Source organism: Mobula hypostoma, chromosome 9 (genome assembly GCF_963921235.1).
Source record: "Mobula hypostoma chromosome 9, sMobHyp1.1, whole genome shotgun sequence".
Taxonomy (NCBI): Eukaryota; Metazoa; Chordata; class Chondrichthyes; order Myliobatiformes; family Myliobatidae; genus Mobula; species Mobula hypostoma.
The window spans coordinates 140,459,985-140,484,779 of record NC_086105.1 but is presented as its reverse complement, the minus strand read 5'-3'; the positions used below and the strand labels follow the sequence as shown (position 1 = coordinate 140,484,779).

The 24,795-nt window shown below is 38.8% G+C and overlaps 1 protein-coding gene across 5 annotated transcripts in view; it reads left to right on the top strand.

Moving 5' to 3' along the window:
* prpsap2 (phosphoribosyl pyrophosphate synthetase-associated protein 2) overlaps positions 1–18,157 on the top strand; it is a 41,724-nt gene extending 23,567 nt beyond the window's left edge. For 2 of the 5 annotated variants that reach the window (XM_063059317.1, XM_063059321.1), the window contains 7 exons: positions 1,779–1,894; positions 2,856–2,911; positions 4,708–4,856; positions 5,242–5,312; positions 9,169–9,315; positions 9,498–9,609; positions 16,047–18,157. In XM_063059317.1, coding sequence (XP_062915387.1) covers positions 1,779–1,894; positions 2,856–2,911; positions 4,708–4,856; positions 5,242–5,312; positions 9,169–9,315; positions 9,498–9,609; positions 16,047–16,168 — 773 coding nt within the window. In that variant the 3' untranslated portion in view covers positions 16,169–18,157. The other 3 variants (XM_063059320.1, XM_063059318.1, XM_063059319.1) reach the window with 3 other exon arrangements.
* Positions 18,158–24,795: the final 6,638 nt, after the last annotated feature.

Sequence of the window (24,795 nt, the reverse complement as noted above, 5' to 3'; positions counted from 1 at the left end):
TGTTGATTAAAGGTTCCAAACTTGTGTGAACTTTTCCTGGTATAGGCACTAGAATTTATTTATGGGGCCATAATGCTTTACTTAAAACTACAATGAACAATATATTAGTCTAATACTGGCAATTAAATAGGTAACGCTTTATTCTGCTTCAATGTGCTGATGTATGGTTGGCCTGCAAAACAAGTTTTTCTCTGTACCTCAGTACATGTGACAGTACTAAACCAGTTTACCGATTTACCATGTGAGCTTCTCCACTCTTGATTGTAAGCTGCATTGACAATGTAGTCATGTGAGCAACTTTCAAGCCTTTATTTTAACCTTGAAGTTTCTGACACATGTTTTTACTATATAAAATATATCTTGTAGGACATTCTTGAGGGCCTCACCCTCCCACATAGCCTGTTAGATATTACTCTTTGAGCAAATTACTGCAGATTGAAGAAATATCCAGCGTTTTATTTTTCTGCATCTTGTTCCTAGCCTTTCTAGGCTAGTCAAAGTGCAGCTTGGATTTCAAAGTGTGAAATGCTCAAGGAACATCTTCAATGTAAATTGCTTTAAGTGCAAAACTTACAAATAGTCTTATGATGTGTTCAGTTCTTTGAGGGCTTTTGGACTTGCAAATGTCAGTATGTGGTGTAAAAGGGAAGAGCAGCAATGTGATTGATGTTCCAGCTCAATTAAAAGAGCAATATTAACAGACAGATATCAACTGGATGAAGATTGCTGTGCATCAGATTAGCTATGGAATATTGTAAATTGAAGAAAGGCTGACACCTTTGCAGAAATAAAACCTCATAATTGAACATCAGGTACCATCTCTTCTAGTACAGAGATTTCTTGGCCTACAGTTGACATTTGTGTTCGATTATAGTTCAGTTAGGAAAAATGTATTTTCCCCTGCATGTTGGTAGGACCAATATTGATTGCACTGGAACTGAGTGGTTCACAGGACCATTTTACTCCACTGATGTGCGGCTGAAATCATAAATAGGTCAGCCAGTAAGATTCCTCCCCTGAGGGTGTTAGTGAACTACGTGGGTTTTTAAGACGGTTTGTTTGTTTTCACGATCACTATCACAAGAATTTTTTTTTAAATTCCAGACCTCAGTGAATCGAGTGCAAGTGCTTTGGGTAGTATTGAGCTCTTGTTTTCAGATCTGGAATTCAGTCCTTGGAAATGTGCAATCCAGTAATATGAAACATGATACCACCTTTTCCAAAGTAATATGATTAAAATCTGGAGCCTGAACAAGCAGATGCCTAATTTGTATGAATGTTATCAAATCAAATTTTTGAGAGTTTCCACCTTAAAAATCTTCATAGGTTTTGCATTATGGTGGTGATACTTTCTAGGTAGCTTTTAACATAAATTGTGGAATGCCAGTAGATTGGGGTTTTGCAGACTTTGTGACCAAAGCTCAATTATTCTACGAACATTTGCTTGGATACCCCATGTCTTTTTGGTGCTGAATGAAGTCTGTTTGATGTTACCAGTGATCTTTGAATTATTTAAATTCATTAATAACCTTAATAATCTAAACTTGTTCTGAGTGCAATAATGCACAGGCATTTTCTATTCTTCAGGAAGGATTCATTATGCCTTAAAGAATGAAATGCATTCAGAAAGCAAAGGCATATGGGAAAAAAATGTGTGAATGTCCTGGTTTAGTATCTTTCATTTCCTTGTGTGGTTTGATTGCTGCTGCTAGGTCACTAAGTGCATAAATACTTAAGCTGCTGTTGCAGATTTGTATTCATTTCCACACTCTCCTCAGGCTTGACTCACCTGATTACAATGGATTTGCATCAGAAAGAAATCCAGGGATTTTTCAATATTCCAGTTGATAATCTGCGAGCGTCCCCATTCCTGTTACAATACATTCAGGAAGAGGTGAGGTTAATGGAGTTACTGACTCATAATGCACTGTTTACAGGGACAAGAAACAACCACTATTAGCTGCCGACAAAAATATCTATAATCTATATCAGTACTGGATTTCCTTTATTTGCCTCAATTTTTGATTCATCAAAAAATATGGAGGCTTCCTAATTTGTTTTAACATTATGCGTTATTGTTCTTCAACGCTGCTTACTGATAAGAACTTAAGGGTATGGAATATGAGTTAATCTGTAATGTATCAAATCACTCTAGAGTGATGACAGTGAAGTTATTTCAGGAATGGTGCTGATTTTAGTTTTTTGTTTAGTTTGTAGCATTGCTTGATTATAACTTATTGCTTGGAGACTACAACTTTTGAACTTATTTCTAAGACTCACTATTGTTCTAACCACTAATTTAAAATAAGAGTTGGGGTGGGTTATATTTGTGTGTACTTGTATCCAGTAAAATTTAATATTGAGATGTGTTTAACCCAGACTCTAACAAAGTTTTGGCATTTTGACTTAGTGGGAATGAGAGAGCTTCCTGGTAAGGTGATCCAACTACAAAAACAGCTTTTTGGTATTGTGTGATTTATGAAATAATTTTTGGTATGAAACCAATTAACATTATTGGATTATAATGTGAATTTAGAAATCTGTCATGCAGAGCAATGACTTGAGTGCTAAAGCTTCATTATTGGTATCGCTTAATAACAGAATGCTGCTCCATTTCAAATTGACATAGTACAATAGAAGTATAAAGAATTAATGTGCTTATTTTAGACATTAACAGATAGGGTTTCAGTTTTGCTAATTGCACTTGCAAGAAGGTGAAAACAACTTTATTTAAGAGTATTTTTAAGAGTGCTAATTGTAAGCAATCATAGTTTGGTAAAAGTGCATCAAATACTATGCATTGGGGATTGTTGAGGAATATGTATCTGATTATTCTCTCCACTTTTTTTATGCAGATCCCTGACTACAGGAATGCAGTGATTGTTGCAAAGTCGCCAGCATCTGCCAAAAGGTCTGCTTGGATTATCTTTCTATCTTCCATATGCAGTGGATTTCGGTTCATGGGGGCAACTTATTTGGGACAACTCTAAAAGGACAAAAATTAAATTGAAAAAATAGCGGGGATTCTCTTCATTTAATTGGGACAGGAGATTGGTGCCGAACAGTTTCTAACCAGCCTCAGTTACGCACACTTTTGTGACCATTAGACGCTATACCATTCTTAAAGTGAGCAGTTTTTAAATAGCGATGGTTGCATGTGTTTGTGTTCAAAAACCAGTAATTTTTGTCACTGGTAGTTAGCGAGAAGTAAGCAGTAAGACATATTTAGAATGTTTTGCTCACTCTGGTTTTAAGCATTCATTCTTGAAGATGCCAGAAATGGCCAGGAGTGAAAATGAATGGACTGCTTCAAGTTACGAATTTTGAAGCATTTGAAGGTATCAGCAGTCATTTTGCATGGTACAATGAAAATGAAGTTTTGGAGGATGCAGTCATTGAACGCATTATATGAAGGCAGTCGGTTATCTGCACTAGGTGTCTGCACTGATTTTGTTAATTTACAGTCAATTAAAAGAACATTGCAGCGTACTCTGGATAAATTCCTTCGTTAACTGTTAGGAATCAAGAGATAGTTTCATATAATTAGTAGTATCAGTAGTGTTGTAGTAACACTCACAACATGCTGGAGGAACTCAGCAGGTCGGGCAGCATCTGTGGAAATGATCAGTCAACGTTTCAGGCCGGAACACTTGGTCAGAAATGAAGAGGGAAGGGGCAGAGGCCCTATAAAGAAGGTGGGGGAAGGGTGGGAAGGAGAAGGCTGGTAGGTTCCAGGTGAAAAACCAGTAAGGGGAAAGATAAAGGGGTGGGGGAGGGGAAGCAGGGAGGTGATAGGCAGGCAAGGTGAAGAAGGAATAGGGGAAAGCACAATGGGTAGAAGGAGGAGGCGGAACCATGAGTGAGGTAGTAGGCAGCTGGGGGAGGGGCAGAGTGAAATAGGGATAGGGGAAGGGAGGGGGAGGGAATTACCAGAAGTTGGAGAATTCAATGTTCATACCAAGGGGCTGGAGACTACCTAAACAGAACAGCAACATCTCATATATCGTTTAGGTAGTCTCCAGCCCCTTGGTATGAACACTGAATTCTCCAACTTCTGGTAATTCACTCCCCCTCCCTTCCCCCATCCCAGTTTCACTCTGCCCCCTCCCTCAGCTGCCTACTTCCTCCCTCATGGTTCCACCTCCTCCTTCTACCCATTGTGCTTTCCCCTATTCTTTCTTCACCTTTCCTGCCTATCACCTCCCTGCTTCCCCTCCCCCACCCCTTCATCTTTCCCCTTACTGGTTTTTCACCTGGAACCTACCAGCCTTCTCCTGCCCACCCTCCCCCCACCTTCTTTATAGGCCCTCAGCCCCTTCCCTCTTCAATCCTGACGAAGGGTGCCGGCCAGAAATGTTGACTGATCGTTTCCAAGGATGCTGCCCGACCTGCTGAGTTCCTCCAGCGTGTTGTGAGTGTTGCTTTGACCCCAGCATCTGCAGAGTATTTTGTGTTCAGTAGTGTTGTAATTTGTTCTATGTTTAATGATTTGTTAATCAGTTAAACAGTAATTTGTCTCTTTTATACCTTTTTTGCTATTTCCATGAAATTTTAGTTAATTGGAACAATTGTTTAAATGAGCCAAAGTGTAATTGTTCCAATGTGTCCCAGTTAAGCGGAATCCACTGTATTGTGCTTAAGGCAGTGTAACATTACAAAAGATATATTGTGATTCTGTCCTGTTAATACTCTTTTGCATTGTTTCAGAGCTCAGTCTTTTGCTGAGCGGTTGCGTCTGGGGATCGCAGTGATACATGGTGAAGTGCAAGATGCAGAATCGGATTTGGTGGATGGCCGGCATTCACCGCCAACAGTGAAAAATGCAGCAGCCATACATCCCAGCCTGGAGATTCCCAGTAGGTTTACTGGATTCTTTGGTTAAGGCATATTCAGGGGAGATATTTATCTAAATTAAGCCAATAACTAATGTAAATAATGTTCTGTTTTCATGATTGTGTTGTTCCAAATTGGATTTTAAAAATTTTGTATGAGTCCCTGTTCTAATTTGTGACGAGGCCATATCTTTCCTACTGTACAGTGGAGCTCATTGCATGTAACAAGGGCAATGAATAGTTTTTGTGTTCTTATTTATAATTGTACCTAAGAAGGCGTCTTCATTTTAACTGCAAATCTTTCCAGTCATTGGCAATGAGAGTTCCTTTGGTATGAAAAGACTACACATGTTTGTGGAGCTAGCTCATATACTAGAGTGTTCATAATTATTGATTTTATCCCCTTCAGTGTCAATTCCAAAGGAAAAGCCCCCAATCACAGTTGTTGGAGATGTAGGAGGAAGAATAGCTATTATTGTGGTAAGTTGCTTCTTATACCTTTCAAGAGTATCTTTGTGAGCTGCATTCCTACAGTGTTGTGGACAATACCAGTAAAGAAAATTTCGTTTCAGTTTTTCACAAGCTATTCTCTGTTGCTGGAACTGCAAAGTAGTACAAATGAAAAAATTCTATATAGTAAAACGCAGATAATCCAGTACGTTCTGATTTTGGATGTGAAGTTCCAGTTGATTTTCTAGACTATCGGATTTTGGATACAGTAGACTGGATCTGTATTAGGTTTGTTAATTTGTTTACGGGGTCACTGAAAATGCATCTTGCACCATTCCTGATGCTTTGCTTGTCCCCCACACTATACTTTTAATGTGTTGCACAGTAGTATAATAAATTTTCCACTGAACTTGTTGACTTTAAGGGAGCTCAGGAGCCAGGCTTTTATTTATTGAGATACAGTGTGGAATAGGCCCTTTGAGCCATGTTGTCCAGCAATACCTCGATTTAATCCTGCCTAACATGAGACAATTTACAATGACATGTTAACCTACCAACCAATATGTCTTTGGACTGTGGAAGGAAACCCACAGGGAGAACATATAAACTCCTTACAGGCAGTAGTGGGAATTCTGTCTGAGTTGCCTGTACTGTAAAGCATTGTGCTAACCACTGCACTGCTGTGCCACCTTCTGGTAAGTCAAATGCTGAATGATTGCGACTAGGGTAGCAGATTGTCAGAGTTTTATTGTAGTTAAAACAACCTCAATACTTGCAGCTTTTACATACACATAAAATAAGTGATGCAAATATAGTGTAATGAGGAAGAAATTTAATTTGGGAATTATTTGAATGTAATGCAGACAGCATAGATTTCTGGAATAAGATTTGGAATTTCTAAACAAGGTGCATTTTTTTTAAAGCATTGTAGAGTGTTTCTCAACATGCAAAATTTATGACTGGTATAAATGATGAATAGTGTTGAGTGATATAAACTAATATTAACAAATCAGATATTACTTTCTTCAAAAGCCCATTCTTAACAACACATACAGGTGTACCCCGCTTTTCGAACGTTCGCTTTACGAAACCTCACTGTTACGAAAGACCTACATTAGTTACCTGTTTTCGCTAACAGAAGGTGTTTTCACTGTTACAAAAAAAAAGCAGCGCGCGCCCCGAGCAGCTGCTCCTCCCCCGGATTCGGAACTGCATTCTAGCCGGCATCGCTTAAACACGTGCCTGTAAGCAGCAGTTAGCAAGACGAGTTCTAAGGTATCAGAAAAGCCTACAAGAGCTCGTAAGGGTGTTACACTTGGCGTAAAACTAGACATAATTAAGCATTTTGATCGTGGTGAACGAAGTAAGGATGAAGTGAGTTTGGCTTGTGGAAGTTGACAAAGATGATGTTGAAGAGGTTTTGGCATCCCATGACCAAGAACTGATAGATGAAGAGCTGATGCAATTGGAAGAGGAAAGGATAACAATCGAAAACGAATGCAGTAGCAAACGGACTGAAAGTGAAGTCGTCCAGGAACTGAACATGAAGCAACTGCGTGAGATTTTCACTGCAATGATAAAGTACGACTTTAATTTTGAAAGGGTACGTCAGTTTAGGGCATATTTGCAAGATGGTTTGAGTCCTTACAAAGAACTGTATGATAGAAAAATGCGCGAGGCTAAGCAGTCAAGCAAGCCTTCCACATCAGCCACAGCAGACGACGAACCTTGACATTCGACATTGAGACAGGCAGACATAGAAGAAGATGACCTGCCTGCCCTGGTGGAAACAGACGACACCCCAATGTCCCACCACCCCAACTCCTGGGCCGCGGACAGATACCGATCCACGAAGAATGCAGCGGTAGCCGGGACGCACCCACACATCTTTAAGAAAAAAGTCGAAATAAACAAACTAATTAATTACGGGCCGGGCAGCACCTAATTAATTAGTTTGTTTATTTCAGCTTTTTTCTTAAAGATGTGCTGGGTGCGTTCCGGCTACTGCTGTACCCCTGCATACTTCGCAGATCGGTATTGGTTTGCTGCCCGGAAGGTGGAGGCCACTGCACCACCCCAACTTCCAATGACTCAGCCTAATACACCATCACCAGTGTGCTCTGTGCTGACTTGTCAATTTCGGTAAATGATACTACACTGTACATACATTATTTCTACTTTATATAGGCTGTGTATTTTTATGCGTTATTTGGTATGATTTGGCAGCTTCATAGCTTAAAGGTTACTGGAGAGAGTGTTTTTGCTGAGAGCGCTTGTGCCATGTTTCTGCCGAGAGCGCTTGCGTGAGATTTTCGCTAAGGAGAACAGTGCAGGCAATGATTGTAGAGAAGTATTTCTATTTTATATAGGCTGTGTATTTATCATATTATTCCTGCTTTTACTATATGATACTGTTATTTCAGGTTTTATGTGTTATTTGGCATGATTTGGTAGCTTATTTTTGGGTCTGCGAACGCTCACAAATTTTTCCCATATAAATTAGTGGTAATTCCTTCTTAGCTTTACGACATTCTGGCTTATGAACGGTTTCATAGGAACACTTTACCTTCGGATGGCGGGGGAAACCTGTACATTGCAAATTCTAATGTTTTAACTTTTTTTTTAGTGATGCCTTTGAGAGTTAAATAATGGGATAGAAAAACTTGCATATAATTGCACTGACAGGATAAAATTGATAAATTGGATCTTTTTAAGCCTTTATCTACCTTGCCAGTTTTTTTTAATAAATTGTCTTCCAGAAAACAAACTAACTTTTATGTGCATTTGGTCTTAATTATATTTCTAATCCCAAATCTTACTATGAATTAACACTTTCAAAATGAATGGAATCTATCCATGTTACATGAGGCATTTGGGTAAGTACATGGAGGGGGGAGGGGGCTTGGAAGTTATGGGCCAGACACAGGGAACTGGGGCTAACAGAGAGGATAATGGGATTGTCATGGACCATTTGGGCTGACGAGCCTGTACTCTGATTCTTGTGTAATAATTTTTTATTGAACCTACTAAGTTTAAAGGTTGCAGAAACGAGGGCTCAAGAAGTCAGATGCCCAACCATTGGTACTTCTGAACAGCAATCTCGTATTCAGTTTGTACTTAAATCTATAGCTAAGATGTGCTGGCTCATTCTCAGGTTAGAAACTCAAATTCATAGTTTAATTTCAGTTGGAAGAATACTTCCTATCAGCCTCAATTTTAGTGTGATATATCCACTGTTTGGAAACTCATAGAACAACGAATGATTGTGCAGACTGGAATGTTTCTGGCATGTGTTTAGGTGAAGTTATTCACTTCCAGTTTTCAGGTCTTTAAACCAGGTAGCTTTGGTGGTGTCTTGTCATTTTAATATTGAATAAGGGACAGAAAGTTGCAGTAAACTGGATCTTTATTAGGTTTGTAGGTTTGTTTACTGGGTCGTTGGAAATGCAAACTATCTTACATAACTCCTGTTGCTTTGCTCCTTCTCCAGATGCAGGACTTCAAATGAATTTTTAATTTAGATATACTGCACAATAACGAGCCCTTCTGACCCAACAAGTCTGTGTTGCCCAGTTACACCCATATGGCCACTTAACCTACAGACCTGTCTGTCTTTGGAATATGGGAGGAAACCAGAGCACTCGGAGAAAATCCATACCATCTCAAAGAGCTCGTGCAAACTCCTTACGGACAGCAGCAGGAATTGAACCCAGATTACTGATGTTGTGAAGCATTACACTAACCACTATGCTGCCATGGTGCTGCAACTTCCAAAGTCATTGTTCTGCACCATAAAGCTGACTTATTTCCATATCTCCTAAGGTTAGATATTTTTATAAAATTTTAATTGTTAAGGAATCTAAAGGAATTGTCTTCTGTTTGACAGGATGACATAATTGATGACGTTGACAGCTTTTTAGCAGCTGCCGATACATTGAAGGAAAGGGGAGCTTACAAAATCTATGTGATGGCAACCCATGGTCTTTTGTCTTCAGATGCACCTAGGTTAATAGAAGAATCATCAATTGATGAGGTAACCTGTTTAGTAATTTACTATGTCAAACTTAATTATTTATAAATATTTAACTACTATAGTAAATCTATTTACTTGGAGGAGAATAAAAGTCATTGCTAACTGGTAATTTTTAATATTGTTGATTTGTGAAACCTGGTACTTGTATTTTCCTATTAATCATGGACATTCCTCTTCCACAGGTGGTAGTAACCAATACAATCCCACATGAAATACAAAAACTTCAGTGCCATAAAATAAAGACCGTTGATATCAGCATGATCTTGTCTGAGGCTATTCGAAGGATCCACAATGGTGAATCAATGTCTTATCTATTCCGAAATATTGGTATGGATGATTGAAATCATGTTCCCTAAGGGCAACTTGGTGTCCTTTTACTTGCTGGAAAAGTATCATGATTCACTGGTACAAAATCTTAATTTTCTACCAAAAAAGGTCAACTTTGTAAAGTGAATTTTTAGGAAATTAAGCTGAACATAGAGACTACTTAGCAAAGAAATACTGAAATACATTGTTTTGTAAATGCTAAGTATGATCAAATTCTCTCATTGTTTTAGTTGTTTTTGTGTTTAGGAGTATTGTATTATGATTTTCATATCAGTCTTAAATTTTCTCTTGAAGATAATCCTCTCCAAGCTAACATGGCAGCTCAGTAAAGAATATCAAACAAAAGCATCTGAAATGGCCAACCTGAATTGTGCTGATTTCCTACTATGCTTTAGTGTCTACACTTGAAAGTTCTTTGGCTTTAAAGCGCTTTGGAATATCTTGAGATATTCAAAGATGTTATATGAATGAATGCAAGTTCTTTCTAATGTTTAAAAGCTGAATTTAAGTTAACATATCACTGTTACAAAGTGAAGTAGTTGAATAATTTGAATCATTTGGTATTTATTTTCTGTACAAGGAATAAAATTGGAATGTTCCATGTGGCTTTTACCCCATTTTTAAAATCTAATTTAAAGGCTATTTTAATAAAACATTCCCCTAAGATTGTTCATTTGTAATTCCCATTGTGTTTTTTGTGAAGGAGCATTATCCTTCTGCCACTAATTATTCAGGCTTGGACAGCATCAGTATCAGATCCCATGATCATTTGGTTACCATACATTGTAAATATGTTGAATAGTAACCACTGAGAAACAGACTTGTAATTTCAGTTTCCCTTGCATAGTCCAAGAACACTGAGAAAGATCATAATGTGTTATTCATACTAATGTGATCAAACTGCATGCTTATTGATTGGCATTGTAAAAATCCACAACATCTCTGGGCATTACTTGGTAACTTTGAAAGCTCTTTCATTTTTGTTCTAACAGAAGTTTTGCTAATGGAAAAACAAAAAAAAAGGAAATTCAAACTGGAGTTGGTGAAGAAGCCAATGCAAGTGATACATAGATCAGGCAGCATCAGTGGTGTACATTAGAACTTCTCAGTATGTAAGATCTGTAAAGTCATCAAATAAGAACAACTTGGGTTGTGATTGAGATCTGAGAAGACTTCTGTGTGTGTGTGTGTGTGTGTGTTCAAATAATAGAAATCCTTGTGTGTAGGCTTCGCCAAGCCTGAAGGATAGAGAGCAACCATTTTGTTACCAGTTGAGGTGACATCATCACTGCACAACTGAGTGTTGCTTCTGCGGAGTGCTCCACGTACTGAGAAGAGCAAAAGAGGGTCATATCTTCTTACAGCTAGACACTGTCTTCTGTTGCTCATCTCAGTACTTGAACAGCAAGAAGGACACAGGTTCGTTTGGGAAACTACAAATCCTGACAGAAGCACAAAACAAGAAATCAAGAGAATTCTTGGAAGCTTGTTTCTCAGTGGAAGACTTAGCAAGCCAATCTTGATTGGTCAGGGCATGAAGGGATACAAGGAGAAGACAAAAGATTGGGACTGAGAGGAAAATTGTATCAGCCATAATAAAACAGTGGAGCAAACTGGATGGCCTGAATAGCCTAATTCTGCTCCTGTATCTTAAGGTCTTGCATTGAACAGGACGCAATTTACAAACCTACGAATCTGCGGGATCGGGCCTAAGGGTGAGCCACAGAAACCCGGGGAACCAATGCTCACAAGGACTGATATCCAGGGCTACAGACCAGTTGGAGATCACTCAGCTATCTGGTTGTCTGGGACCCAACAGAGACTAGCGACCAGCTCAACAGCCAACTAATCAGAACAATGAATTGGACCAATATAAGTGAAAGCACTCAGCAGAAACAGCACACAATTGCGCACTGATGATGTCACCTAAACTGGTGATTAAAATGTTTGCAACTTAACCTCCAGGCTTGCCAAACCCTACAAACAAGAAACTACCCCAAGCTACCAATTTTCTCTTTCTTTTTAATTGAAAGTCCTAATTCACATCTTATCTTGGGAGCAAAGGCAATAATAGCATGTGTTTGATTATTTTTGATATTGGATTACTGTTTTTTTTTGCTTCATGACAGCTCTATGATTAATTGGCCAACCTTCTCTGAATGTAAGATGACAAGGTAACTTACAGATTTATTAGTCACACTGATCTACCCTTCTCTGTGAGGATGCAATCAAGGGTGGCAAAATAAGAAAAGTAGTTTGTTACAGTTGTGATTTGAGCTGGACAGCTTTGATGAATGGTTACCAGTGAAATTCCATGTCCATCCATTGCAATTAATTATTGAAGAAGATGCTGAATATATTGTTAGCATTTAAAGAATACACCCAGTAACCACTTTATTGGGTACCTCCTATGCCTAATAAAGTGGCCACTTTATTATGTTTGTGGTCTTCTACTGCTGCAGCCCATCTGCTTCAAGGTTCAATGTGTTGTGCATTTAAAGATGCTCTTCTGCACGCCACTGTTTAAACGTGGTTATTTGAGTTACTGACACCCTTGAACCAGTCTGGCCATTCTCCTCTGACCTCTCTCATTTTTGCCCACAAAACTGCTGCTCACCGGATGCTTTTTGCGCCATTCTCTGTAAATTACAGATTGTTGTGTGTGAAAGTCCAGATAATTTTCTGAGATACTCAAACCACCCTGTCAAGCACCAACAATCATTCTACAGTCAAAGTCATTTAGGTCACATTTCTTCCCCATTCTGATATTTGGTCTAAACAACAACTGAATCTCTTGACCATGCCTGTATGCTTTAATGCATTGAGCTGCTGCCACATGATTGGCTGATTAGATATTAGCATTATTGAGCGGGTGTTCTAAATAAAGTGGCCACTGACTGTATTTTGGTCATGGTGGCATGTTTTTGACGATCATATGTTGGGAAGGAACTTCTATATGCACTGTGATTCAAGCTGTAACTCCTGCTGTCATTCATGGTGTACAAAATGCCTTTGATTTGCCTGAGCCTCAGGGTACAGTAATGCCTTAACATTCTATATGTAACCTTGTAGAATGAAAAATAAGTTTTAAAATTTTCGCAACTTTAAAGGAGTAATCATTAGTAAAGCTACAACAAAAGGATGTTCGTGTTTTTCTGCAATGTAGTCTGATTGTTTAGTGACAGCTTGCAGGCCAAGTTTAAAACTCAACTTCAAATTCAGTGGACTGTCCAATAGTACCAGAGGGGATTGTTTCATCCTCACCCTTGCCTTCCCTGAATCAGCCATCCATCCCAAATTCATAAATAGTTATGGAGGTTGTATTCATTGTGTGATTTTTAGCCTAAGCCTCAGTACAGAAAAGAATTGGTACTTCACGAGAAGATACTAGGTACTGTGGATCCTCTGCTGGTTTGATAGTGAGCCAATGTTTGTGTGCTGCATTGGGGCACCATTTACTAATTAAATCAGACAAAGCAGGATGTTAATGCCTCATGTTTAATTAAAGACATGCTTACTCTAAAGTTTAGCATTTTATTTTATCCTTGCCTATACTTGATTGAGAGATTGAGCAACTGAAATCTATTGGTACAAATCTACATTTCACTCTTCATTGGACATCTCGGTGTCAAGTAGCAACTGGAGCCTGACGTGTAGATGCTAACAAAAAAAACACAGCTTTTGAGTGGTATTAGCATATTAATTGATGTAATTTGCATATATTAATTAAATTCATATAAATGCTTAACTTTACATTTATGAGGAGCCTAGTTACAGCTTTCTATACAGTTATGTATTTAACTAATAGCTTGGATTTTTTTGTTTTAAATGGAAAAACCCTGTCTAAATGCCATTGTATAAAGCACAAGTTTACATAATATGACACAGAAGCAGAATTAGGCCATTCAGCTTCTCAAGTCTGCTCCGCTGTTTGATCATGGCTGATTTATTTTTCCTTTCAATTCCATTCTCTTGCCTTCTCCTGTAACCTTTCTAGCCCTTGCCAATTAAGATCTTATCAGCCTCCAGTTTAAAAAAAATACTTACAAGGTGGACAAGGTGATGGGCAAGCAGAAGGTCATTATGACCTCAAGCTCGTACCACCAATAATGTCATATTTGATTTATGACCTAATTCCAGATTATCACAAGATATGAGGAAAATAATATCTTTTGGCTAGCAACTTTGCAAACTTGGGTTTAAAATTACAATGGACCCAATATCCATAATAGTCTGTGGAGTTCCAAATTGTCATCACCCTGTTCATGTGGACTGCATGCACTTATACGTGTGTTGGACATTCCAGTTGATGAAACTAATTTTGTCTCTTCTATCACTTCACTATAGCCCTCAATCTAATCAGAATCGTTCAAATTCCATGGAGTGCTACCCTAGTTTCCACAATCTACATTTCAATTTATTAGGATTTAACTGTTAACTTTCGTTTGGAAAGAAAGATGCTGTTTAGACCGTAGTAAGGATGGATGTTCAAAATTCTAAGAAAATTTCTTATCAAAATACGTAAATGTCACCATATATAACCTTGAGATTCATTTTCTTGTGGGCATTCACAGTAGATACAAAGGAATATAGTGAAATTAATGAAAACCTACACAAACAGATTGGGCAAACAGCAAATGTGCAAAAGAAAATAAACTGCAAGTGCAAACTTAATAACAAGTAATAAGTAATATTGAGGACATGAGTTATAGAGACCTTGAAAGTGTGGAGTCAGTTCAGTGTTGAGGTGAGTGAAGTTATCCGTTCTAGTTAAGGAGCCTGATGGTTAAGGGATAATAACTGCTCCTGAACTTTGGTGTGGGACCTAGGGCTCCTGTACCACCTTCCCGATGGCAGCTAGAACATGAGAACCCCCACAACAGGAATGGGGTGGTTCCTGGATGCTGCTTTCTTGTGTGATTTGTATTACAGAGAGATTTTATCAGAGGTAAGTTACTGTGCATCAAACCTCATCACATTATATGCGACAGTATCAAATGTTGTTGCGAAAACGCAGGTGTACTAGAAAGAAAAACAAAGGATTCACTTAAGGTATACTCATTTACTGAATGACTCTTACTAACTTCTGCTGTCATTTAAAGCTGAGAAGTCCTAGAATGTTCTACCATTCTCCAGAGTTAACTTTAGGATGGAAGACATGAAATTTGAAATCAAAGATGTGTTCTTTCAGTGAGTAGAAACATCCATATTTTTAAAAAAAAATTCTCTTGTGGCTGTCAAAGGTTGAGAGGTTACACACAATTTCTGGAAGTTTGGAATTCTTGTCCCATTGTTAATGAGGTAACAGCACCATCATTTGTAGAACTTAACATTAGCGGTTATGGTTCCAAATTACAAGGATACGTTTGTGATAAGTATCTCATTTGTCTTGGACCACCTTGTCTCAGAACCATGATCTTGCTGTACGTCTGTCTATGTGGTGTCTTGTGCCATGTCAACTGAAAGTTAAAGAATTTGCACATACAGCTTCTATCTCTCGACTGGAGTGGAATCAGAGTCATCCTCGAATCTGAGGGACTACCCAAAAAAAGTCTTAATAACAAAATTCAAGAACCTGACAAGAAAGGTAGTGCCTTATGGAAATTGCTGGCCATGGAAGAAACTAGGAACTTTCATCCAGCTACATCCTTAAGTTTAAACAAAAGGCTTAACCCTCTGCTTTGACTTCAAGATATTCTCAAGAAGAATTAACTTCAATGAAAATTTCTGCCTTTCAAGTGGAACTTTCACTTGAACGAGAAAGTGTGCGTGCCGTTCTCTCTCATCTTGATCAGTGCCATGAGGGTTTGGTTAACCAGTGGTTAACCCACTGGTCTAGTTTCCAGAGTCAAAGGCTAAGGAAATACATTTTAATTAAATTGTACTTTAAATTTTGTAACTTTATACGTAATGCAAATTAATAAAATTGTCATTTATATCAAAATCAAAATGTTGCTTTAGCTGGTAGTTCGAGTTTAAGCCTCTGACTTATAAAGCGAGGAATACCGACTACTTTGGCCTTTCAGTTTTGTAACATTTGTTCTTGCATTTACTTTCTGCTGCTTATCAGGTTTCTTGCCTGATAATGAGTTTTATTTTAAAATCTGTGCAGACTGTTTCTTCATGTAAGGTTCAAAATGTATAGGTCGCTTGTTCTTAAGAGACATATTGGTGCACATAGAGTTCATTAATATTGAAAAGAATATTAAATCCAATAATTATTGCAGTGTTTTAAAACTGGAAGAATTATTTTCCAGTTTGCCTTGGAGGAGATTACCTTAATATTAGGTGTTAGTCACTGAGAAGATGTTTTATTTGTAAATTAGTTTTCCCTTGAAATACTTGGTCTTTTTTTCAGTCTGTATCATGAGTAGCAAGTTTGTTTAATTTATTTGTGTTTTTAGGTTTTGAGAATTCTGGATGCAGCAGAAATTTGCATCAGCATAGGAAATTTTCAAGTTTCAAGAAACTGGGCTGCATGTACAGCATTAAAGTAAATGTTAAGGGGTTCAATTTTACATGTTAATGCAACGGGTAATATAACAATGGTTAAACAATAATTGATCTGCTATCATTTGAAAATATAATTTATTATATAAACCTCAAGGTTTCCAGATGAATGGTCAAGTGACAATAAGGCAGGTAAACTTTTAGTGTATACATCTTCTAGCAGTGCTGAAGAGTGGACTCCAGTGATTGTGCCAAAGCTGCCTCTTCTTTCCACTGGAGAATCCCAAGCCCGGATATCTCCTTGGGCCTTCAATTGAATAAGAATACCATCAGCTGTGTTCTGATCCAGTTCTATATCTATCCTATTTGTGTTGACCAGCTTCAGATGACTGTAGGTCAGATGATTATCAAGCATTCTTGAGAGAATTGTCTTGTGATTATATTGTTGTGATCCTTAGAAATACTGGACAGTAGTTGCTATATTGAATCTGAGGAAACTTGAATATTGTATTTTTATGTAATTGTACACAATACACTTGGGAAGCATTCCTAGAACTTTATCATATGACAATGATTAAGTTCATGATGTCTGTACCAGCTTCCCATTTGCCCCCTCATTTCACTGTACCCCTACAATTTATTTTCTCTCAGGTATGTCTGTCAATTCCCCTAGATTCATTTTGCCATTAACCTAGCCAAAGGTGTAATATTTAAGTAACCATTTCACTTACCAGCATGTTGGGATGTGAGAGAAAACTTACTACCCTGGGGAGAGTGAACAATCCACATAAGCAGTGCCTGAAGTCAGGATCGAACCCAGGTCTCTGCTCAATGGACAGCAGCACTAATTGCTGACCCTCCACACTGCCCACATTTGACACATTTTTAATTGAACTGTTTCAATTAATAATTGGGAGACATGATGTTCTAGGGCCAGAGTGGGTTTTTTATTCAATGTTTAAATTTATTATCTGGTTGGATCAAAATGTGTCAACATTGAATTAGTTTTCATTTTGTTTTCTTTAACCTGAGCAAGTTTGAATTATGAGTAGTACTGTTCATCCAGAATCATTACTGCAGTAGTACCAATGGTGAATTCAAGGGCTTTGAAGTTTCATTTTAACTACACAAACTAATTTTATGCATTCCCAGACAATTTCACCAATGTAATTGCCACAGGTTGCTTAATGTTAAAAAATCAAAATATAAAATTTGAGAAATGACTTGTTGAATGTTTTATTTTCAATGACAATTTGCAATGGGACTCTGCTGAAAAACAAATTGAGGTTCTTCATATTCTTTTTATTAGGACTGATAAGATCCGCCTGAAGAGAGATTTTGCCCTTGTGCAAAATCATCGCCATGGTTCCAGATGTGTAAGGACGGTGATCTAACATACATAATCCTCTGTCTCTCGCCAAAGCATTATGACAAAATCCAAAAATATGTGTGCTGTAATTTATTTTTTTAGATTTTGATGTGTGTTCACAAACAATGTTTGTATATTTATAATCAAATACTTAACATCATAAGTGATTGTAGTGCCATTTGAGATAGTTGCACAAGGCTTTGTGCACTTGTCAATCTTGCTTCACGAAAGGTACTGAGTTTTGATTTTTTTTCTGTATTTAAAATGATTAAACATTTAAAATTGCTAAATTGTAATGTCCTTTTTCCTTTAGAACTATATATTTTTTATCTTGAAAGCCATAATGGCTAGAATTGCAAGTTAGTTTGTTTAAATACAATTGTCACCAAAACAATTGGCTGAGTGAGAACTCTGGCATTAATTTTCAATTTTTAGAATAATTCAGTTGCCTTAGACATCATGATAAATTTTAAAATTGATATTCTGCATCAGAATTGTGTATCCACAATGTGATGAATCTCATTGTAACTTGCAGTTCCATGATGTCATTTCTTCATCATTGTATGAAAGTGAATACATTTCTTTCCAATTCCTTTGCCCTGTATATTGGTTGAGAACTGTATCCTGAAATTATGCTGCTTGAATTCATTGATCGTGCATTCACACCCGAATTTCTTCCAATAAAGATGCTTCTTAAAGGCAAACCAGTAATAACTATTCTATATTGCTAATAGCCTGTGTCAAATTGGCAGTTCTCTCCTAAGAGTCTGGTTGGGTTGAGAACATGGAGCTCTCATCCATTCAAACAAAACTCTGTTCATTTGATTCTCTTGAAAGGAAGATATTTGCTGTAGTAATTTTGTCAGTCACCAAGAGAAACTGGTTTCTTCTTATCAGAATTAATCCAGAGGTAACATTGGCAAAAGAACTTGAACTCAAACCATGTTGTCAATATAAAATGAGATTTGGCCCCATGATGAAGACATTAGGATAACCAAATATATGCTTAAAGGTAACTGAAGGTGTTTTGTTAAAGGAGGATGGAGAGGGCAAAAGCATGCTTGTACTCGGACAACATTGAAGCAGGCTTTTTGTACCATCGACTTACAGTGGTGCTAGAGATTTTGTGAACCCTGTAGAATTTAATCTATTTCTGCATAATTATGACCAGATCTGTGATCAGATCTTCACTTAAGTCCTAAAACTAAATAAAGATAACCCAATTAAAATAACACAAAAACATTATACTTGTTCACTTTTATTGAGAAAGTTGATCCAATATTACATGTATGTGTTGGGAAAAGAATATGAACCTTTGCTTTCAGTAATTGGTGTGACCCCCTTGTACAGCAATAACTTCAACCAAACGTTTCCAGTAACTGTTGATTGGAGGAATTTTAGGCCATTCCTCCTTACAAAACTGCTTACTTCAGGTCCTTCCACAACACTTCTAAAGTATTAAAGTCAGGACTTTGACTCGGTCGTTCCAAAGCACGGATTTTCTTCTTTTTAAACCATTCTACTGCTGATTTACTCTTGTCTTTCAGATCATTGTTTTGATGCATTATCCTACTTCTATTAAGCTTGAAGTGACAGGCTGCTACGCTGGCACTCTCCTGAAAAATGTCTTGATATAATTTTGAATTCATTATACCTTCAATGATTGCAAGCTGTTCTGGCCCTGAGGTGGTAAAGCAGCCCCAATCACGATGCTCCTTCCACCGTGCTTCAGAGTTGGGATGAGGCTTTGGTTTGGTTTGCAGTACCCTTTTGCCTCCAAACATAGCAATGTGTATTTATGTTAAAAAGTTCAACTTCTGTTAAATCTGTCCACAGATCATTGTCCCAGAAACATTGTAGAACCTTAAAAGGTGGTCTTTTGCAAACTTGAAAAGTGCAGAATTTTTTTTGTTTGACAGCAGTGGTTTCCTCTGTGGTATCCTTCCATGAACACCATTCTTGTTCATGCTTTTCTGATAGTAGACATATGAGCAGAGACTTTAGCAAGATCTTTGCAGGTCTTTTGCTGTTACCCTTGGGTTCTTTTTCACCTCCTTCAACATTGCACATTGTGCTCTTGGTGTGATCTTTGCAGTGTGCCCACTCCTAGGGAGAGTAGCAACTAAGTTTCTTCCATTTGTTGTAGACAATTTCTCTCACTGTGGACTGATGAACACTCGAGTCTTTAGAAATGCTATTGTAGCCTTTTCCAGCTTCATGCATCTCTACAATTCCTCTAAAGTCTGAAAGTTGATTTGATCGAGGCATGGTGCACGCAAACAGATCTGGAGAAGAGGAGGCTCTATCAGTAACCTAACTTTGTGTGTCTTTTTTATAGGGCAGGGCACCTCTACAACCCACACCTCCAATCTCATTCGTTGATTGGAACATCTGACTCCAAATAGCATTACCCCAGAGAAAAATAGATCATTTCTCTCAGTAAATAAATGAACAGGTATAATGTTTTTGTGTTATTTAATTGGGTTCTCTTTATCTAGGTTTAGGATTTGCATGAAGATCTGATCACATTTTAGGTCATATTTATGCAGAAGTAGAGAAAATTGTACAGGGTTCACAAACTTTCTAGTACACTCTTAATTGCTGTAAAAGGAATGTCCACCCAGAATCCATTTCCTCGTTATTGAAATTGATGGGGCCAAAAATATTGTTGCATTCTCCAAAGCCCTCAAGCAGTTAAAGACAAAGGTTTTCCAGTAGAACATTGCAAATGCACTTTCCTCACTCCAGCAATCAGTGATTCGTCAGTCTTCAGGCATCATGTTTATGAGGAGCAGATTGACCTAATTTCCATCAGTCTGCATATTGGCCCTTCACTTCATCAATAGTCCATTGAAATAAATGTAATTGCCCTTCCTGGAAAGGAAGAGTGAAGGCACAATTGAGACTGTAAATTGAATTCCTTTATTAAGGGACAAATTGTGCATCTCAATGCAGAAAGTGCTCCATATTATGTCCTAATTTCAAATAACTGCAAATTCTACAGGGTTCTCAAACTTCCTAGCACCACTGTAGCACTGTACAAGCAGCCATTTACACTCATTCTAAACTTTTCCCATCTTATTCTCTGTATTCCCCTATAATCCCCAGAAGGCAGCACTAGTAACCTCCTTGGCTGCATACTGGACACAGCTTACAGTGGCCAATTAACCTACCAACTCTGGCATGGAAGTTGGCACTTCTATTGTGGATAATGGACTGCTTGATTAGCAGAACAGTTTGTGCAGCTTCAGAGCTGTATGTCAGACATGGCTATAAGCTGCACTGGGGCCCCACAGGGGACTGTATTGGCTCCCTTCCTGTTTACCCTGTATACCTCAGACTTTAGATACAACACTGAGTCATGTCATCTAGAAATTCTGATGACTCAGCAATAGCTGGATGTATAAAAGGAGGACAGGTGGATGAATACAGGGCCCTGGTGGAGGACTTTGTCAAATGGTGTAAGCTGAGTCATCTGCAGCTCAAAATCAGTAAGACAAAGGAGATGGTGGTGGACTTTAGGAAGACTAAACCTGCTCTGTTCCCTTTTAATATTGATGGTGAGGACCTACAAGTACCTGGCAGTGCACCTAGATGACAGATGAGTGGAGCACCAACACAGAGACTGAGTACTAGAAGAGCCAGAGTCATCTCTACTTCCTGAAGAGACTGACGTCATTTGGAGTATGTGGCCCTCTCCTTCAAATGTTCTGCCAGGCTGTTGTCATTAGTACAATCTTTATGCAGTGGTATGCTGGGGTAATGGCACCAACATGGGTGATGCCAACAGGCTCGATTACATAATTAGAGAAGCTGGCCCGGTTATGGAGTCAAACTGGACATACTAGAGGCTGTGGTAGAACAAAGGACCCTATGGAAAGTCCTGGCAATTCTGGACAATGGTTTTCACCCTCTGCGTACCACCTTGGCTGAAGAGAGGAGCACTCTTAGTAATAGACTAAGAAAACTGCATTGCTCCAAAGAGTGCTATATGAGGTCTTGCTTACCCTTGGCCATATAATGAGTTAACCTATAGCTGGGGAAGTGATGACTGCCCCCATCCTCCTGTTAGGCTGTTTGAGGTAATTTATTTTTTTACTCTTTCTACTTCTCTTCTAATATTTGTATATCTGCACTTGTAATGCTACTGTGACACTAATTTCCTTTGGGATCACCGAAGTATCTATCTATCCACGGATGATCCCAAGCCCAGCTACAAAAGGTGGGTTGGTTATAGGGCTAGCAACCCCATCTTGTAAAATCCTAGAGCTACAGAAACTCCAAAGACCTCATCCCTGGAAAAGGAAGAATATACCCAAGAGATGGGTGACACCTGGGACAACTTGAAAGACTGGCCTTGGACAGAGGACCCTAGTGAGCTGCTGTCGGTGATTTATGCTCCTGTAGGGGTGATGGATGGACTTAAGTAAGTAATTAACCTTCTAACCCCACACATCTTCATGATATGGGAGGAAACCAGAACTCTTACAGCCACAAACACCAGTACTGGACCTTGGTTGATAGGAGCACCTCTTCTGGATGTTTGATGTGCTTCCCGTTCCTAGAGATGAATCTGGAGTGTGGCCTTCTGCAGTCATAGGAACTGTCCCCTGTGTAAGAAGAATTCAGAATTGTAGTTGCCTTGGAACTAGAATTGGAGCATGTGGCTACCTCAGTGAAATAAACCCGGAGAAGATTAGAGACATGACACAATGCAATGTAATGGAGGCAGTTAAAGCTTAGATGAGAAACTTGGAGACAATTTATGTCACCAAGGAAAGTTATGGAGAATAGAACTTTGTTTGAGTTAGGAAGGATGTGAGCATTAGAATTTATGGTCTACGGCAAATGGAAATGTGTAAGGATAATTGATGAAGTAATGTTTATAGTAAGTTAACCATACAGTTGTCAAAACCTGTTTCCTGGTGAGCCAGCATTGTCCAAAATTTCTTTCCCTGGAGGCTGATCCTCTACCGTTTCCCGGAGCAACATTTAGTGGAATGTACTGGTGTATAACTAACTGGACTTACAGAATAATTTAGGCACTTGGACAATAAAAAGGGAAGCTCATTTATGAAAAAAAAGATTAGGATTTGAGGTTTGCGTGCAATGGAATTGAGAGCACCTGATAAGAAACTTCCACCTCACCACATGTAGAACATTCCAGGCACACACCACTGTGTGGGGGTTGGGGGGGGGGTGTGAATAAAACTTGCCCTGCAAAACTCTATTATCAAAACAGTTGTAGATGAATGTGTCACCACAAAATCATTCAGATTCTTCCCCAACCAGAAGCCTGGATGAGCCATGAGATCTGCAATCTTCTGAGGGCCAGATCATAGGCATTCAAGTCTGGTGACCAAGGAAGTTATACAGCCATCTCACAGGTGGTGGCAGTTCTGGACTAAACTTGAATCAATGAAGGATGCTGCACAGCTGTGGCAGGGCCTGAATGCTATCACCACGTATAAAGTAAAATCAAATGACATAGACGACAACAGGGCGTTGCTTCCAGATGAGCTCAATGCCTTCTATGGTCACATTGACTGTCAAAATATCACGAACTATTACAGCCCCGATCATCCTGTGATTTCAGTCTCTGAGGCCAATGTGTAAGCATCCTTCAGGAGGGTGAAAAGCAAACACCCCAGTTGGGTACCTGGCCAAGTATTAAAGACCTGTGCTGATCAACTGGCCACAGTGTTCACTGAGATCTTTAACCTCTCACTTTGGCAGTCTGAAATACCCAGCTGCTTCAAGCAGGCTTCAATTATACTGGTGCCGAAGGAGAATGTGGAAACTTGCCTCAATAACTATCGTCCACAGTGGTGTTTTGAGAGGTCGATGATGAAGCATACCAATACCTGCATGAGAAGCCATTTGGATCAGCTCCAATTTGCTTACTGATGCAACAGGTCCACAGCAGATGCCATCTCATTGGCTCTTAACTTAACTAGGACATCTGGACAGCAAAGGTGCATATTGACTACGGCTTGGCATTCAATATTATCATCCCCTCAAAACTAATCAATAAGCTTGAAGACATCAGCCTCAATCCTTGTATCCTTGAAGGGTATCCTTGTACAATTGGATCCTGGATTTCCTCACTTGCAGACCCCAGTCAGTCCAGATTGGCAACAACATCACCTCCACAATCTCCAACAACACAAGTGCACCACAAGGCTGGATGCTTAGTTCCCCTGCTCTACTCACTTGGGGGATCAGAAGTGGAGAGGGTTAGCAACTTTAAATTCCTCAGTGTTATCATTTCAGAGGATTTGTCCGTGTCCAGAACGTAAGAGCCATTATGAAGAAAGCATGGAAGCTCCTTTACTCTTTTTAGAAGTTTGGGAAGATTTGGTATGTCATCTAAAACTTTGACAAATTGTTATAGATGTGTAGTGGAGAGTATATTGACTGGTTGCATCATGGCCTGATATGGAAGCACCAATGCCCTTGAACGGACAATCCTACCAAAAGTAGTAGATACAGCCCAGTCCATCATGAATAAAGCCTTCCCTGCCATTGAGCACATCTACGCAGAGCAATGTCCATCATCTACAATCCCCACCATCTATGACAGACTGTCTTCTCACTGCTGCCATCAGGAAGAAGGTACAGGAGCCTCTGGAACCACAGCAGATTGTCCAGTACATTTTTAAAGCATTTATCAAGCTAGTAATAAAATATTTAATGGTTTCATGGGTGACTGGATACAGTATACATTGTATGTAAATATTAGCTTTCTTTGTCACTAATGTACTTCAAAACATACAGTGAAATGCGTCATTTATGTCAACGGTCAACACAGTCCAAATATGTGCTGGGTCAGCCCCGCAAGCCTTTGATACCAATATAGTATGACCATAACTTATTAATACTAACCTGTAAAACTTTGGAGTGTGGGAGGAAACTGCAGCACCTGGAGGAAACATACGCAGTCACGGGGAGAGCGTACATACACCTTGCAGACAGCAGTGGGAATTGAACTCTGGACACTGATTGCTGGCACAGTAATTGCGTTGTGCGAACCACTACACTACAGTGCTACCCTATGTTACCATACCACCATTTCAATTACAGGTGGTGTTGGGATGTATATTCAATAAAGTGAAAGAATTGTAGTGAGTGATGGTGCATAAGATGTTGGTAGAGTCAAATTTGGAGTATCGTGTGCAGTTTTCATCACCTACCTACAGGAAAGATGTAAATAAGTTTGAAGGAGTATAAAGAAAATTGATAAAGATGATGCCGGGACTGGAGGACTGGAGTTATAAGGAAAGGATGAATAGGTTAGACTTAATTCCCTAGAATATAGAAGATTGAAGGGAGAT